This window comes from Eschscholzia californica, unplaced genomic scaffold (assembly GCF_041429995.1).
Source record: "Eschscholzia californica isolate CP2 unplaced genomic scaffold, dmEscCali1.0.p SCAF_1, whole genome shotgun sequence".
Taxonomy (NCBI): domain Eukaryota; kingdom Viridiplantae; phylum Streptophyta; class Magnoliopsida; order Ranunculales; family Papaveraceae; genus Eschscholzia; species Eschscholzia californica.
Genome location: NW_028238198.1, coordinates 82,755,657 through 82,774,125, shown reverse-complemented (window position 1 = coordinate 82,774,125; position 18,469 = coordinate 82,755,657). Strand labels below are relative to the sequence as shown.

Here is an 18,469-nt window from a genome sequence, read left to right as displayed (position 1 = left end):
ATCTGAATAACAAGGACAGACCTGACTTCCTTTTATAGGAACTTAGAAACTTCTAGATAGACTCAAATTAGGATTCCTAAATATCAAAGATACTCAAATATAGAAACTTCTAAACCTAGACTTAGTAGGAAATACTAAAACATGGAAACTCCTAAACTCTAACCCTAATGGACTCGGCCATGAGGCCCTCTAACTAGTTCGGCCGTGAGGCCCATCTTGATGGTCTCCATCATACTCCCCGACCGAGAACGAACTTGCCCTCAAGTGAGACTCAACAATGCAATCCTTAATTTCCACTTCGAGCGAACGGTGCATTGGGGTCGAAGGACACCCACTTGGACGAAATCATTAGCTTCAATCTCATAGTGCAAAGAATCTTGCAAAAATAAATGTATGAAAGAAACTTCCAACAAATTGCAACATCTCCCGTCATCTTTTAATTTGATGAAGAAGATGACAAACACCACATAATATTTTATAGAAAAATCAACCTTGAATTTCTTCACTTGAACGATCTTCCCACGTTCATCTTCGTGTTGCTTATAAACCAAACTCGAATATGGCTTAATCAAATCTAAACTAGAATGAACTGACCTTTTCAAGCTAAAAGAGGATAATTCACTTTGTTCTTCTTGTTCCTCCGTCATTAAGAAAATTTTATTTTTTTGTCAAGAACTTCTTCAATACCATCGAACACGGTGACCGAAGTAACATTCGAGAACTGTCTACTGGATTCAATCTTTGTCTCCACATATGAAAAATATTCATCTAAAGGAAGAAAAACATACCTAAAGATGCTTTTCAATGTAGTCCAATCGTCGACGAATTTTTTTCCTTGATCAATGAGTCTCCATTGCATCTCGTTGAATTTTTCATAGACTCTTTTAGACAAGTGTTGTTCGATGACAAAAACCTTATCTTCGTCATGGACTTCTTGGTTTATAAACCAATCTTCCATCTGTTGAATCCAAAAATCTATATGATATTGATAATCAAACATAGGAATTTTGGAATCGACATTAATTTTGTTTTGATCTTTTCGATCAACATAGAGTTGTTGTGCATCTCTTAAAGGATCCCAACCTAAACGCGGAAGATTATTCCAACATTCAAGATGAGAAGTATTTAAAAAAAAATTATCTGTTCCCAGATTCTTAAAGCTCTGAATATCAGCTGATGTAGATTGTTGCGGAAGCGTAAAAGTAATGGAATCCACCATTGTTAATAAACTAAACTAACGAAATAAAACTGATAAAATAACGATAAACAATAAACTTGATTAATAATAAACTTGGTTGCTAATATTCTCTTATCTGAATAACAAGGACAGACCTGACTTCCTATTATAGGAACTTAGAAACTTCTAGATAGACTCAAATTAGGATTCCTAAATATCAAAGATACTCAAATATAGAAACTTCTAAACCTAGACTTAGTAGGAAATACTAAAACATGGAAACTCCTAAACTCTAACCCTAATGGACTCGGCCATGAGGCCCTCTAACTAGTTCGGCCGTGAGGCCCATCTTGATGGTCTCCTTCATGTAATAAGCACGATAGCCGCTTAATTTAAATCAAGAATGAAAGAGACCTAAAGTCCAACAACAAAGAGGCTTAAAGCCTACCAACAAAGAGGCCTAAAGCCCGACAAATTATTACATTATTTATAACCTAAATTATATTGGATAAATCTTGATAGCAAACTGCTTCCACCGAGACTCAATCCCACAACCTCCGTAACGTTGTTATGGAGCGGGTGGTGGGCAGACTTTTGTCGTCCGGTCAAACCATGACATAGCCATTTCATAGTCGTGCCAAAACGGATTTGTGGTGTATATGATACACCACAAACTTTTGATGACCAAAGTCAACATGACATGACCCGTTGTGAACCACTAGGCCCAAATCATAATACGGGCCTTGTCCAGTCGTTGCTGTTAAGGATCTTATACCGGACTAGTGGTTCGGCTATAAATGCCTACTTTACTTGTTCTCGCCTCCGTCCCACTTATGTAGCAGGCGCCAAAGGTCAATCAGTAACAACTACATCGAGTCCGTGTAAGCGGCAACTTTATGAGACAAAAGTAAGCTCCTTGTCTGAACTTCTGAAGGCGTCCTCGTTCCTGCTATAAGCGCTCCCTCTTAGGCCAATTTTGTGTGGTGTTCATGTGAAGAAATAAGTGTCATTAGCATTATTGGGGGCGCAAATAGAGCTTTTGTAGAAGCTTGATTGGAAATTTTTCATCTAATAGTTTCCATGAAATTTTTAGAGAGGTTGAGAGGGCATAAGAAAATAATTTTTGGGAATTGAGGGGATTAAAGGAAAATAACTAAAGAAAATAAGATATTTTGGTAAAATTGCATAATCGTATTTCTTCAAGACTTTCAATATCGGCGTCCCAAATAATAATGCAATCTTATTAACAAAAAATAGTGAATACTAGTTTGTGGTTAGATAACATTATGATGTTAGAGAGTGACTAATAACGTAATTGATGGTGATTGATTATTATGTAATTTCATAATACTCAAATACATATGAATATGAGTTTTAATAGTCAATTATTCTTCTTTATAAATACTTGAAGTAAAATCAAGTCCAAATAATTAAAATTCATCACCAAGCAAAACCCATCATTATCTCTTTTATTTCTCTCACCATTTCCTTACTCTATCTATGTTAAGAGCTTTTATGGTCACCATATATTAAAGCTAACATTTGATTGCTACAATTCAATTTTTTCCCCTTCTCTTTAGAAATAGTTGAACACTTCGAAAGAACTTTACTTACCTAATCTTTATCTCGTTTAAAAATACAGAAAAGTGTGTTTCACCTAAATATCAAGAGAATGAGAATAGACGAGCTCTTGAGTTTCGAATTGATGACCTCGCGATGGTGACTACTAAGGTATGTGACATATCATCTTATTGTTGTTAAGTATTTTAATTAAATTAATCTTTTAACAAAAAAAAGTATTTTAATTAATAGTTCTTTGTAGAATTATGATATTGATTTTATATACATTGTTGAGTACTATTTATTCAAATAAATTGAGAGATAATGAAACTTTCACAAAGAAATATTAAGAAGATGTTTTCATTACGGCACACTTGGGTTTCCATCATTGACATTTTTAGGAATATTTTGTGAGTATAGTTGCTTTAAGAACGAGAGATTCATCTGATCTTAAGCCGCCCCGCTAAAATAAAATAAATACTACTCTTTTCTTGGGTGAAATAAGAAAGGGTTTTATTTGGAATGTCCCACGTATTTGGGAATGGTGTTCACATTTTTCAAGCAGTAAAGAAATAAAGAAAAACGACTTTTCAAGTAATTAGAAAAAAGATATTAGCACAAATACTCAGGTGGATTTTTCATCATTTCTATATAAATTATATCCAACATATTTATTAATCAGAAGCGATTTTGCCATTGAAAAGGTTGAAGGTAGTTATTTAAAGAGAACAAAAAATGACACTAAAAATTACAAACTTCACTCAAAAAAACTTAAAAGAAACCTATAAACTACTTTCCTCTTATTTTGTGGGGTGAAATCCATATGGCCTCCTTAACAAAAAGGGTTATTTCCCTAATGGCCCCCTACTTTGTGACCAGCTTCCCGTCTGGCCCCCTACTTTACAAGAAATACCCATATGGCCCCCTAAAACCGTTAACTTTAACTTTCCGTCACTCTCTCTCCTCCATCTCTTTTTCTCTCTCTGCCATGTCACGCCACCTCATCTGTTAGGCCACCTCATCACCATCTCCGGCAGAGGTCGCCGGCCGGCCAAATTTCCGGCCGGCGACCTTCAAACTAAAAAAAAAAAAAAAACTTATTTTTTCTCTCTTCCTCTCTCTCTAAAATTACTCCGGCGAAGGGAGACCTTCGCCGGAGTAATTTTAGAGAGAGAGAGAGGAAGAGAGAAAAAAAAAAAAAAATTTAGTTTGAAGGTTGCCGGCCGGCGACCTCTGCCGGAGATGGTGATGAGGTGGCCTAACAGATGAGGTGGCGTGACATGGCAGAGAGAGAAAAAGAGATGGAGGAGAGAGAGTGACGGAAAGTTAAAGTTAACGGTTTTAGGGGGCCATATGAGTATTTCTTGTAAAGTAGGGGGCCAGGCGGGAAGCTGGTCACAAAGTAGGGGGCCATTAGGGAAATAACCCTAACAAAAAAAAAGAAATCCATATGGCCAATGTTGTGGAACGTTGGGAGTCAAATTTTGACTTTGGTCTTAGTAATAAGCAACTTGTTGATGTGGATGGCAGTGCCCCGAGTTTGACTACTATTTATGGTGGTAAAAAACATTAGACGAATTCCAAACACGGGCTTACCCATTGTACGGGCTTACCCATTGTTACATGCGCAAACGCTCTGGCAGACATATTCTTTTTAGATGGATTCTGATCTACGTTCATTACATGACTTAGATACATCGAGATGTGATAAACACCATAACCATATGACCTAAACTACTAATGAAAGGGTCTAAAACCCAACAAACTCATTATTTACACTTTAATAACTCGAATTCAATAATCATATATTCGACTTTCTCTTGAGAATTGAACATGAAATTTCTAGAATTTTGAAGTTTCTATCAACATTATCGATCATTTGGGCAACTAAATGTTAACTCTGGCACGAGTAATATTTGTTGGAGAATGTGTGGAAAAGATGTACCTACAACAATAGAGCCAGACGCCTTTAGATCTACCCAAAATGCAAACATCAACGATTAAAATTAAATAACATCACCTATCCAAATAAAAATTTAGGGAAATTTTAAGTGCTCCTACCATTTTTATTATGTACACTAAAATTCACGTGTTTTTTTGTTGAATTCAAAGGAGATGTGAATGTGACAGGTAGGAAGGGTAAGGGTATGTAACTTTTTTCGGTAACTTATTTCGTCATTCGATTTCTCAAATGATAGAACTAAGCATAAAAATTATTTTAAATTCGTGAAATTGAAAATGTTTACAACTTTTAGTACGTGATGATAATATGTAATAAAAGTGAGAAAATGACATGTAAGATTACCGCTGGCACCCCTATTATGCCACATAAATTTGTCCAGTGACAGAGGGTCTTAAATGAAATTGGAATATTCATTAATTATCCAACCGTTGCCAATAGGAACTACTACTGTTCCTCATAAATTTGAAGATTAAAAATTGGTTATTAGGGTATCGAAGATTAGTCATGTCACTTGTCCTCCTTTTTAGATTCTTTTTTCTAATATTTTTCTACTGAAAAGTATCACATTATTATTATTATTATATTACATATGAAGATGGACTAAAAGAGTTCTCAACCTACAATGTTAATGAGAAAGAGAGAAAAGCACAACCCTCGTTATTATTACGGAGTATTTCACATTTTCACTTATTCTTTTTTATGAAATTTCACATTTTCACTTAAAAATAAATTTAAGTCTTTCTGACACATCAAGATCCAAACTCTCTTGTGGACAACCTGTTACTACCTAAGTCATTTTCGCAATAAATTCAAACTTTTAGTGTTAAATTTGATGTAGTATATTTTTCATTTTGCATAAAGCAGAATCATAGATTTATGGTAGTAAGATTTACATGTAGTTAGGACAAAAAAAATGTTAGGACAAAAAGATTACCATTTAAAAAAAGGACCACATATAGAGACATGCAATTATAGCATACTCCAAAAATATTTATTTTGTTTATTCACTAATAAATGTAAAGTTAAATTTAAGAAAAAAGTAAAAACAAAATCAGACTGACCAACCATATGTCATCAAGTTATGCCGTGTTGATTCGTAAAACAAAATGTGTCCATTTTTATGTTGTCGGTTTGTTTTATGTTGCAAAGAAGCACATGTTTTGAATCTGAAGAGATGAAGATCAAATTATAATTAATATTCGTAATATTTCACGTGTTATCTCACTTCAGATATTACTCTACAAGTTTCAAATGATAAAACGATCAACTCCCACCTCAAATCTTACTAAAGCGTCGTTCGTTTACTTATGAAAATTTTATGTAACCGACACACAAAAACACTACGCGAAGATGACAAATCTAGACTCTAGACTACGTTTTCCCGATTAATTATTAATGTATTGAACACAATTAAATCATGTTAAACTTACTAATCATCCTCAATTAGACTAATAAATTTGTCTTATTCTTACTTTCATGGTTTTATTCCTTTAAAAAGCGTGGTCAAAGATTAGAGAGAAGTTGCCTTATCAAATTAACCTAAAAAAACACAGGCTGCGCCTCTTCCGGTTTCTCCAAGATATCAAATTAAAGAAAGTGATTTACTATTTCATTATTCTCAACTCATCAAAGATTATGCCTAATAATATCTTGGATGCTAAATCACACTATCTAATAAATATTTGAGAAGCTAAGAGATTCACTAGAAAAAGAAGAAAATCTCAGGAGATTTATCCGGATAGAATGTATAAGACAAAGGGTTGTTGTTTTTAAACTGCCATGTCTGCAAATACTACTCTCTCTCTCTCTCTCTCTCTCTCTCATAAATAAGCCCTTTTGACCACCTCTCCCCACTTTGTTTTCTAAGAATCTATGGAAGAGTTTGGACAAATCTCACCTCATTCTACATGGTATGATTCATTTTTCTCCTGGGTTGTTTGTTGTTTGTGTTGTTTTGTTGATAATCATGAAGAAATCTGATTGATTTTGAGTTCTTCTCTTGCTTTTGAGTCATGGATTTTTCTCATTTTTGTACAAGGGTCTCTCTCTTTCTCTCTCTTCACACGGGAAAGAGATTTTTAATGTTTCCTACTCTTTCTATTCAAATCCTCTCTTTAATGGTTCTAGGTTTTTGTCATCTATTGAACTCCACTTCCTCAATCTTCTTCTTCTTCTTCATTTTTTTGTGATCTTTAAAAGTGTGTTGAGTTTTCTGTTTTTTAGATTTTCTGTAATGGGGGATTTTCTTTTAGCCTTTTCTGGTTTTGGCATTTTCTTCTTTTACTAAGTAAAAAAAAACCGATTTTTCTTTTTGTTGGTTTCCCTTGGGTGTCTTTCTATCTTCTTAGTTTTCAGTTTTTTCTCTTTTCCCCTCCCCTTTTCTTCAATGGGTCTCTCTCCTCTCTCTCTTTAGATACCCATATTACCTTCTTTCTTTCTAGTTACTAGGTTTGTACTTTCAATGTTTGGGTTGAATCCAATCTTTGTTATTAGCTAACAATGAAATTTTATTTTGCAGCAAAATCCTTACTTGTTTGGGTGCCAATAATAACAAAGTTGCAGATAGAAAACCCATTTCTGTTCTTCCAATTTCAGTACTAAATCTTGGTAACTACTATTGTTTATAATCCTTTCTAGTTAAATTGCTGTTTAAACTTTGAAGATCATTTTAAAATAGTAATCTCACACTCTAATTTCATATTTTAGGTATGAGAGCTTCTGTAATGAAGGAGGAGAAGATAGAGGAATTATCACCTAGAGGAGTTTTAGAGAACTCCACAAGCAGTTTAGAATCAGACACAGATTCTTCGAAGGCGAGTTCCTCGGGTTCCGACCGTCACTCCAACTCACGAGCAAGATCTCGTTGGCGTGGGTTCCTTCAATTATTTAGAAGTCGATCAATTAGACAATTACCTAGCTTATTACCACCTGTTCATGTTCCTACATTTTCGAAGTGCCGAGCTAGAAGTTTGAGAGAGAAACCAGCTACACCAATGAACTTAGCAATAGAAAGTGCCGAAGCTTATTGTTTCAAGTCTTCATGGAAGAACTTCACCTCGTCCGAACTCCAAGCTGCAACAAATTATTTCAACTCTGGTTTGTGATGGTCTTCTATTCAAATTCACTAAAATATTCACTAGTTTGTCATTATGTTTATGTTTCTATTGCAAATTTAGAAAACATAACTAGTGTGTCAATTTATGCTTCACCCCTTTTTTGGTTATGCGGAAAGTATATGACATTATCAATTTGATACTATTTCGGTCTTTCATCGTTATGTAGAAAATATGATCGGAAAGGGTGGTTATGCCGAAGTTTATAAAGGACGTTTAAAAGATGGGCAACTTGTAGCAATTAAGAGGCTCGCACGAGGGACACAAGAGGAGAGAATTGGTGACTTTTTATCCGAAATTGGTGCTATAGTTCATGTCAACCATCCTAATACTGCTAGGTTAATCGGGTATGGAGTTGAAGGAGGATTGCATCTTATTCTCGAATTATCTCCCCGTGGAAGCTTAGCATCATTACTCCATGGTTTGTTCCCGACTTTGTTTCGGCTATTTGTTTATTTATAGAGATAAATTATAGCATTATCCAAGTCGTTGAACCAACATCGAAGAAAGAGTTTTTCGGATTAACTCAATTTCTAGTGTTCTTAGTGGTTATTGGCTGATATTGATTTGATTGTGTTTTCAGGTTCGGAGGCCGTGTTAGATTGGAAAATTAGGTACAAAGTTGCTTTGGGGACAGCCGAGGGTCTTAAGTATCTTCATGAGGGTTGTAAAAGGCGAATAATACATAGAGATATCAAGTCTGCAAATATATTGCTTACCGAGGATTACGAGCCTAAGGTACTTCTAAACTCGGAAAGTAATTAAAGTTAAAATGAAATTTGAGCATTCAAGTTCACGATCTTCATTTTTATAGAAAAAATTCATTCATGCAGTTATTACATTAGTTTCCGGTTGCCTGCTTTCAAAATGTATCATCATTCTCATTAGTGAAGAAAACAGGTTTCAGACATTGATAGTGACTTGACTTCCGATCTCGTTTCGAAATCTGACGCTCTTATTGAAATTTGAACTACGCATTTAATTTTCTCCGGTCTTTTGAGCACAAAAATAATTAACATTGAACAACTTCATACAGATAACTGATTTTGGGTTCGCTAAGTGGTTACCAGAGGAATGGAGTCACCATACTTTCTCCAAATTTGAAGGCACATTCGGGTCTGTAATATTTTAGAGCTTTGATTCTTGCCGATGGAGTTTATTAATAAGATTTCGCTCTTACTTTTCTTTACTTGTTTACTATGACAGGTATCTTGCTCCTGAGTACTTAATGCATGGTATAGTGGATGAAAAAATCGACGTTTATGCTTTTGGGGTTCTATTATTGGAACTCATCACTGGGAGACAAGCTTTAGATAATCGACAACAGAGCCTTGTGATGTGGGTATGTCTCATAAGCGTAATTTGATACATCTTTTTTCAAGCACTACTTTATTACAGGAGCACCTAAGAAATTATTCTTCATCTTCTTATTTGTAGGCTAAACCTTTGCTTGATAAGAAGGCTATCAGGGAGATTGTAGATCCTTCCCTTGCTGATATTTATGATTCCCAACAGATGAATCGTGTTGCTTTGACGGCTTCTTTGTGCATTAAGCCGTCTTCCATTTCACGCCCTCGAATGAGTCAGGCATGTTCTACCTTTTATGTTCTCGTTAAAGTTAGGGTTAGGTTGTGTACTTTCCTAAATTGACTGGAGTTAGTTCTCACATTGTTTTTTTTTGTCTAACTCGTCTGATGGCTGATATGGAGTCTATTTGAGCTGGACAGTTCAGATTCAGACGAGTCAGATGATGAGAAAGCAAACAAACACCACCTTAGTTGGAATATAAGATTGTTGGAGTATTTATGACCTTTTGACAATTAACTTAAAAAATATTCACCAAATCTGCTGTTAATATCAGTGGATTACGAAAAGAATGCTTTCGTATTCACCAAACAAGGTTGAAAAGGAAAAAAAAAATTACGAAAGGAAAGCACGTTTATCTATCGGAAAAGTTATCCCAAACTCATCTTACGATAAGAGTAGAAGATTCAACAAAATATTTATGCTTGTTCGGTTTTCTTGGTGCAGGTTGTTTGTCTACTGAGAGGTGATGAGCCCGATTTGAGTTTGAATCAAAGCCCACTTCTCCAGAGAACCAACTCGGAAAAATTGTTCGAAGCGGAAGAATACAACTCAACTAGGTATAAAAATGATCTTAATCGTCATAAACAGTTAGCGCTGGAACTCTGAACGAATTTACAAATATATATACATATTGAGGAGTATAGAGAAAATTTTGGTAGCAAAATCTGAAACCCATTTCTTCATGAATCTATAGAAATATAGTGTCTCAAAATGTATATACTCATCCAATATTGGAGGCAAGTGTTGTCCGGAAACTCCGTATTGTGAGTGACTGAGATAGTAGTGTGTAATTGTGTATGTAAGAATCAATGCAGTTTGTTTAATGGAAAGAGTAAATTCTCATACTTCTTTTTCTCTTGAACTTTTTTGTTCGATTTTAGTGTGTTGTATTCCGATGCTCGGAAAACCTAAGAGTTCTTCTACAATGCTCATCCCCCAAGTCATTCGAAGTGAAAATGAGGTTGAAAGGTTAGAAGATTCAAAATAGATCGCAACTAGACAAATGTTTTTCTCTTTCTCCGTGCTCGAAGGGGGACCCTAAATTCAGTGATAATATATGTTAACTGTTGTACTTAGGTTTTTTAAGTAAAACCATAAAGAGGAGGGTTAAAAACCCTATTTTTTTTTTCCTCTGGTAGAATGCCCGACCCATCTCCTGGCTGAAGTCCGGCTACGTCACCCGACGAGGATCAACCGCAAGATGGGCTGGGGCCGGGCAGAAGGTCACTTTCTTTTTAAAAGAACTTTTATCTTTCCTTAAGTTTTCGGATAATTCGGTTTAGGAGGAGCTTAGATAAGAAGCATCTTTAAAATGAGCCTCTCTTCAAATTTCATATTTTCAAGAATCTCCACTAAAAAGTAGTACTAAAACTACTAAGCGCAGCCCAACTTATATTTAAAGGATGGGACGGGGTCACGATTTTTTTCACAAGATCCATATTTTACTTCCCGGACAGGCCTGACACTTGGTTGTCGACAATCTAAATCTGCAAAAAGAACGTTACTATGGTAAATGAATCTTGTCGTGTATCTGTTGTAACACGAATACATGTTTTGTCTTCTCCTAAGGATAAATACCCATTGTTTCGCAAAAAAAAATTGGTAATTTTAGTCATTATAATGTGTGCAAGTCACTAAATCTCGAGATACACAAAAAGGATAAGATTGATTACAAAATGATATTTTTATTAAGAAAAAGGAATATGATCTAAACTGGGTAAAGATTTGATAATATAAGTATATAACCACATGGGTAATTTAATAAAAGAAATCCTTCACACTTCCTGATTATATATGCATAAATTAAGGGAAAACAAAATCTTTCTTAAGACTAAAATTAGAAAGTAATTAGTAATTAAAAATACTTAATTGGAAACAGAGTTATGGTTTCAATATTTGAGCATAAAATAAAATCACACAAAAAATATTTCATGAAAGATGATTGATACTGAAAAATGGAAGCAGCAGAAGAATCTAAGAGGAGAAAGGGTAGAAGTAATATCAGTCAAGAAGTTGAAGAAGAAAATGATCAGTTTCCGATTGGTATGCGTGTTTTAGTCGTCGATGATGATCGAATAACCTTAAGGATCCTACAAGTCATGCTTCTAAAATGCCATTACTATGGTATCGTTCATATTCATACACATATTCTTGGGTTTCTTTATCTTCTTCCTTTTGTTATTCTCTGCTTCTTTTGAAATCTGGATTTCTTCCTACCATGATCTGACCTGACATACAATTTGTAGTTGGGTTGTTCAAATTTAAGTTTATAGGTTGAATTTTCTTCATTTTCTTTCATTTTGATGTATATATGTATATATATATATGATTGATATTGTTCATAATATGCTGTTGTTTATGTCGTAGTTACGACAACAACTGAGGCAAGAACAGCAGTAAGGATGCTGAGAGATAACAGAAACAAGTTCGATCTCGTTATCAGCAATGTTGGGATGCCGGACATGAATGGATTCGAACTTCTCGAGATAGTTGGTCTCGAAATCGACCTTCCTGTCATAAGTGAGTTTAATTGAACCCATAACTAAATTACCTATATATATGTAATTTCGTGTTGAATTCAGTGGATTTTTGCTTCTTATTGTTCATCTATGGGTTGAATACAGTTAACAGCTTCTTATGTTTGAATTATGTATAGTGTTATCTGCCGATGGCGATCCAAGACTAGTAATGAAAGGAGTTATGCATGGTGCTTGTGATTACCTAATTAAACCTGTAGGAATCGTGTCCTTAAAGAACATATGGCAACATGTAATTAGACGAAAGAAAAATTCCGGCTCGAAGAACGAAAACAACATTGAAAATTCAGAGAAACATCACCACGAAATGGAAGAAAATAGGAGAAATTCTGAAGTAAATGATGATCGAGAGAGAAGGATTACCCGGAAACGAAAAGAAAAGGAGGAAGAAGATGTTGGTGATGAAGGTGAAGGTTATGGCATTGAGAGCGACGATCCATCTTCCCAGAAGAAGCCTCGGGTTGTTTGGTCTCCTGAGCTTCACGGAAAGTTTGTCGAAGCTGTAAAAAAGTTAGGCATTGAAAGTATGTTATTATATATACAGTTACATCATAATATTATTCATTTTTCTAGTTATAAATCTACACTTCTTTAATTCTTCTGTGTCTCTGTTTTTTCGATACAGAGGCTGTACCTAAAAAGATAGTTGCTCTGATGAACGTCGAAAAGCTTACTAGAGAAAATGTGGCGAGTCATCTTCAGGTATGGCACCTTTTTCTCCGGAAATAACTCGAATTGAAAAGAGATGTCATGTTTGTTAACTAGATCTAAGTAGTTTGGGCTTGGGAGTTGGGACCTGGTCCAGCTCGAGCTATAAGGAGTTACTTCGGAGTAATCCATAAAATAAAGGTTAACAACGGCCGTGTCAGCCTGAAAGGCTAGAAATGATCCCATACGGTTCGTTTAGTAGACATGCTAGCCCGACATTACCCATTTCGAAACAGGCCTTGACGAAACAAGGGGTTTTGAAGGAGACACCCGCAAACAGGCATAAAACGGCTAGAATGTTTTTTTTCTGGTCAAGCACTTCTCTCCCTAGCAGGCCATTCACCAATGGTCTATGTACGGGTTGGCGAGCCATGGACATATTCCTGTACTAGTGCACTGTAAGCTTGACGAAATGAGAAAACCAAGGGGCGATCCGTCTCGCAAACTCGAGCTGAGTGAACCACATTTGCCTCGAGCTACAGTCTAATTCAGGAATCTCTCTAGTATCTCAGGGACTACACATCACTGAAATTGCATCAATCAACATTTTCTATCTCATGCCAGACCCATTCTTTTGTTTTCGAAGTACAACTTATGCTTTTGTTTGTATCATAGTTTTGGGCTCAGGAAACAATATACCATGTGATTTACTTCTCATTAGTGTTTTCTTGGTTGCAGAAATATAGACTTTACATGAAAAAGCTTAGTTACGAGACAAACCAGCAAGCTAACATGGTTTCCACATTCGGGTCCAACGACTTCCTCTATAACCCGATGGGTGGTTCATCCGATGCTTTTAGTGACTTTCATAACTTTTCCAGAACCGGTCAGCTACCAAATGCTTCTCTCACATCGTTCCCACCAATTGGATCGACCGGCAGTAGATTGATCACTCCTGTTGGTTTAAGCTTACGGGGATCGCCTTCTGGAACTCTGCAACAAGGTCAAAACCAAAGCATCAGCAACTCAACCTATGGTTTCAGAAAGCTTCAAGAAATTTCTTTACCAGGAAATCGGAACGGAAGTTTTCTTCAAGGAATGCCACCATCACTAGAACTTGATCAACAATGGCAACAACAAAACAATGTCTTTCCCGGTGGTAGTAGTTCACACAACTCACTTTATAATGTTCAGAACAATTCTCTAATCCCACAAGGTCTTCAACAACAAACTCAAAATAGGACCGGGTTTGGAAATAATGCACCATTCGGGTTCGGTTCTACTTCTCATTTACCCGGAGCTCAGGGTCGGGTCAACGACAATTGGTTGCCTAATAGTGCTCCATTAGGTGGGTTTTCTTCGAATTCCTTGCCACTGGATAATCGTCCTTATTGCCATTCGAATTTCTCTTCGGTCGGTATGGGTGGTAATGTTGGCCAAAATATGAATCAAGTTCCGAAACAAGAGTGGGAGAATAAAAATCAAGCTTACAGCCAGAACTCAAATTTTACACACAGTTCATTAAATCCATCTGGTCCTTCATATATGATGCAGCAAAATGGAGGCGAGAAATCAGATACTGACATAAAGACGAAAACCAATGAAGATTTTTTCTTTGATCAACTATAATCAACGAAAAACCACCTCAGCACAGTGAAGGTTATAAAACTATACGATTCCTTTAAAATTCTTATCTGAAATCTCACACGAGATACAACTGCCACGAGTAAGGTAGCAGACTGTTTGTTTTTCTCTCAATTCTGTAGGAGAGGTAGTTAGTAAGGAGCTATCTCAGTCCCTTGAGTAACTACAATAGTGTTTGTTATTTTTCTAAGTTAGACCTAAAATCTGACTCGAGATATGAATGGATTCGGGTCAAATATCAGAATGTTTGTTTCTGCCTGAGTCGGATTCAAACGAACGAGAAAAAAACCTAAACACTACCCCTACTTTAGTTGTGTTTGTTATGTTTTCCTGTATAAACTGAATGTTATTGTTCTTTGCCTTATGATCTTGAATAAAAATCATTGAGATTCATATCTGATTCTAATTTATCAAAACCCATACAAAATTTATTTCATAACAAGATTGAACTAGCAAAATTAACAAAATCACAGTACAGAAATCCCTGAAACTAAATATCATAAACCCTAGAGTTCTTACATTGATTTCCAGAGAATAGTAGTTTCAGCAATCAAGGAAGTAACCAAATAAGGATCCATATTAGAACCAGGTCTTCTATCTTCAAAATACCCTTTTCCCCTTTTCTCAACATCTTTCCCAATTCGAATCGAAGCTCCACGATTTCCAATTCCCCATAAGAAATCATGATAATTTGCTGTTTCATTCTTCCCAGTTAATCTTTTTTCATTTCCTTCACCATAAACAGAAATATGATCTTCATGTCTTAATCTTAATTTCTCAATTGATTCCATTATAACTTTGAATCCTCCTTCATTTCTCATTGATTTAGTACTGAAATTTGTATGAGCACCAGACCCATTCCAGTTTTTTTGAATTGGTTCAGGATCAAAAGAGACGATTACTCCAGAAATTTCTGCAATTCTTTGTAGAATATAACGAGATACCCAAAGTTGATCCGATGCTGAAATTCCAGTAATGGGTCCAATTTGGAATTCCCATTGTCCTGGTGCAACTTCTGAATTGATTCCGCCATGATTAAGACCAGAGTAAAGACAAGCTTTGTAATGAGCTTCAGCAATTTCTCGCCCAAAAATGGTATTGGCGCCGATTCCACAGTAGTAAAGACCTTGAGGAGAAGGGGAAGATCCAATTGGAAAACCAATCGGCCATTTACAATCTTTTTGCAAAAGGGTGTACTCCTGTTGTTCATGGATGGACCAAAAATATTAGACTTAGTTTGGGGGGCTAGGCTAGGACCAGACACACACGCTAGACAGCCCGGTCTAGTCGGTTAGGCGATAGAGTAGGGGTGTCAGTCAGGTCGGGCTAACTAAGACCTCTACAATCATACGCTATGCGCGATGTGTCCATCATGTAATATATATTTTCTTTTTATGTTTTGCCTGTTTAAACTGGGATGTATAAAGATCGTTTGGTTGGGTCTGCTAAGTTAATTTAAGATCTGGTGTAGTCACTCTGAAAATGTCTATTTTAGGCTTTGGGTACAGCTTAGGCCTGTGTGAGGCCTAACAATACTCAAGACACCTAACTATTTGGTTCGGGTCTGTCGGGTTTGGGCTCATGCGAGCCTAAAGCCTTGTTACGTTACCCTAGGCCCTAGCTTGGCTTGGTTCATTTGTTATGTTGGTCGAGTAAGTTTACCTAGAAACATGTCTTGGCCTTTGCCGACCGAGCCCATCTAAAGGCTTTGCGGGGTTCACTTGATTTCATGGTTCGATGTGCTGGTCGGACTAGTCTACCTTGAGCCATTTCCTCCGAGGCAGGCTCGCCATCCTGAAACAGACTCGACCCAACTAATACCCTTATTGGAGAGGAGAAATGGCACCACTCTTCTCTTGAACCAAAGGGGGTTTGGTAAGTAGAAGGTTAACGATGAAATTATGGAAAACTCCTTATTATTTTTCTCTTTGTCCATGTGGTGCTATTCAATTTTAAATTAATAAAAAAACCAATAATTAAGCATAACTAATTAATAAGATAACAATGAAAATATGTTCTAACATCACCTGTTCAATACCAAACCATGGTTCTTCAGCAACAACTTCAGGATCATTGAAGATCTTCATAGCATTAAACCTAGTATTGGTCGGAATCGGTTCACCGGCAGGCGTATAAGTATCACATAGAACAAGAATATTTCTACCTCTTCTAAATGGATCTCTAAAAATTGCTTGTGGACATAAAATGACTTCACTATCTTCTCCAGTGGCTTGACCAGTACTTGATCCATCAAAACTCCATTTAGGAATATCATTAAGATCAAATCCAGTAATTGATGATGATGACCCAAAAGGAAGATCAACAAGAGTTCTAGCTTTACTTCTTAGATCAATTGATGATGACCCACCAATCCATATGTATTCAGCTATCACTTTCTCATGAGTTGAATTACTATCAGTAAGATCTAAGTTGATTAAATCAGATATCAATGTGGACATTTTCTGGAATAAGATTCCTAGTTTTTGTGAAAAACCCTAATTAAGTTGATTGACTAAGATTAAGAGATTGAAGAGGATGGGAGGAACTAAGAAGGTGATTGATTTAAAAAGAGGTTTGGATGGAGAAGAAACAATGGTGGATGCAAATTTGGCTATCCACGTATGGACATGCATGCAGAAAAGGTTTTGAGTATGCATTTTTCATTATTTTTATGTGTAAAAAATTGAAACTAACTTAGCCGTTTCTTGATGGAAAATGGCAGAAGTGAGCTCATTTGGTGTCAGCAGAACAGTTATTTTGACCCCAACCAATATCTACTATTCATCAACAAATAGTACGAATCCAATGGCTTCTATTTTTTGAGGAAATTTTGGTAGAGAGACGTGTATGTTACTATTGAATTAAAATAAACTTTACAATCGAGTTACTATAATTTTTCAACCTCCTTTTGAAATAATATTGAAGTCTGAAGAGGAACAACACACTCACAAGAAGAGAAACCTCGGTCGTTTGAATGGTACCGTGTTTTTTTTTTTTTTTTTTTTTTTTTACTTTTTTGTTGTTGAAACATGTATGTTTTTTTACTTGCTTCCATAAAAGTAGGTTCGAATACTTCATTGACATGGACAAAAGAAAAAAAAAAAAGGTTCAAGAGGCAATGAAGTTCGTTAAACAAGATAATCTATTTCGTTAGCATCACGTTGGATTTGATGAAGATGAATATTGATTTCTAAAGTCATTGTCTACTTTCAAAATTGAAAAATATAGAACTAGTTTTCCTGCCATAGATTTATTTGTTTTGCTCTCCTTCTCCTATATCCGAACCTTCTTTTTCTTCTCTTTATAATATTTAATTTCTATCTCTGTGGTCTTATCTAGAATTTATTGGTCCCAGCTTAATTAACCAAATGAAGACCAAGGAGCAAGGGAAGAACAAAGCAGAGAGTAGAGATGCCCAACTTTCACTTACAAAATGTGAATGGATGAGTTCTTAGTTCTTACCGCGAAACTAATTAACATGTTCCAACTAATTGTTTGAGCTCAAGTATCATTTATGGATGTGCTAGTATGTTATAACCAGTGTTGGTGGATTTCTGTTTCGGGAAATTTGACCAAAACTCTCTAAAAAATTTGAGTTTTGGTTAAAAAGGATTTATCAAATTTTTATAAGCTTCAGCTCCCCATGACATTTTTCTAAGTAATCTAATATAGGGAAAAGACGAAACTGACCTTATTGCAAACCAGCTTGCAAACCAGAGTGCAAACCAGTTTGCAAACGAGATTGCAAACCAGTTTGCAAGACAAATCAAATTGCAAAGTAGTGCAAACTAGTTTGCAAAGCTCTGCAAACCAGATTGCAAAGTGTGTGCAAAGTCATTGCAAGGCAAAGCAATGCAAACGGGATTGCAAAGCAGTGCAAACCAGTTTGCAAAGCTCTGTAAACCAGATCGCAAAGCTTCACAATCTAAGATTCTAAGGGTAATTTCGGCATTAGAAATGGGAGTGCTTTTAGAATTGTCTTTCAAGACTATTTCCAAACTATATATTGGGCTTAAAAGGACAAAAAGATAACTTGTCTTTTTGACAAAAAAAAACATGAAATTGGGCCTCCCACCCGATTTCCACAAATTTACATTTCTTTCAATGTACTACTACCCAACCTAACTACATAAATAAATACTACGAACTCCTTTTACGTTATGGACATTGAAACATAGAAGGTAAAGTATGTTAATAGGAAACCGAGTGCTCAAGTGAACCGTTACACGTGCACTCTACC

The 18,469-nt window shown here is 35.8% G+C and overlaps 3 protein-coding genes across 6 annotated transcripts; 2 read left to right on the top strand and 1 right to left on the bottom strand.

Moving 5' to 3' along the window:
* Positions 1-6,188: 6,188 nt before the first annotated feature.
* Positions 6,189-10,245, top strand: LOC147570030 (receptor-like cytosolic serine/threonine-protein kinase RBK2). Of its 2 annotated transcripts, none has more exons than XM_086656588.1 (9): positions 6,189-6,610; positions 7,219-7,307; positions 7,407-7,796; positions 7,983-8,234; positions 8,397-8,551; positions 8,850-8,929; positions 9,020-9,155; positions 9,251-9,400; positions 9,845-10,245. In XM_086656588.1, exons 1-9 carry the CDS (start codon positions 6,573-6,575, stop codon positions 10,004-10,006), a joined length of 1,452 nt encoding a protein of 483 aa, XP_086512714.1. In that variant the 5' UTR covers positions 6,189-6,572; the 3' UTR covers positions 10,007-10,245. The 2 variants fall into 2 exon arrangements, with proteins under 2 accessions (XP_086512714.1, XP_086512715.1); XM_086656589.1 differs by lacking the exon at positions 6,189-6,610 and adding an exon at positions 7,069-7,148.
* Positions 10,246-11,688: 1,443 nt separating this feature from the next.
* LOC147570028 (glutamine synthetase N-1-like) lies at positions 11,689-16,766 on the bottom strand. Of its 3 annotated transcripts, none has more exons than XR_015231375.1 (5): positions 16,257-16,733; positions 14,749-15,428; positions 13,652-14,164; positions 13,366-13,578; positions 11,689-12,437 (listed from the first exon to the last, which is right to left on the bottom strand). XR_015231375.1 is itself a non-coding variant. In XM_086656590.1 (2 exons), exons 1-2 carry the CDS (start codon positions 16,686-16,688, stop codon positions 14,745-14,747), a joined length of 1,116 nt encoding a protein of 371 aa, XP_086512716.1. In that variant the 5' UTR covers positions 16,689-16,766; the 3' UTR covers positions 14,599-14,744. The 3 variants fall into 3 exon arrangements, 1 of the variants encoding a protein (XP_086512716.1); XR_015231374.1 differs by having other exon boundaries at positions 13,652-14,122; XM_086656590.1 differs by lacking the exons at positions 11,689-12,437; positions 13,366-13,578; positions 13,652-14,164 and having other exon boundaries at positions 14,599-15,428; positions 16,257-16,766.
* On the top strand, positions 11,773-14,624 carry LOC147570029 (two-component response regulator ORR23-like). The gene is made up of 4 exons (XM_086656591.1): positions 11,773-11,920; positions 12,057-12,461; positions 12,563-12,639; positions 13,324-14,624. The coding sequence occupies exons 1-4, from the start codon at positions 11,803-11,805 to the stop codon at positions 14,212-14,214; spliced, it is 1,491 nt and encodes a 496-aa protein (XP_086512717.1). The 5' UTR covers positions 11,773-11,802; the 3' UTR covers positions 14,215-14,624.
* Positions 16,767-18,469: the final 1,703 nt, after the last annotated feature.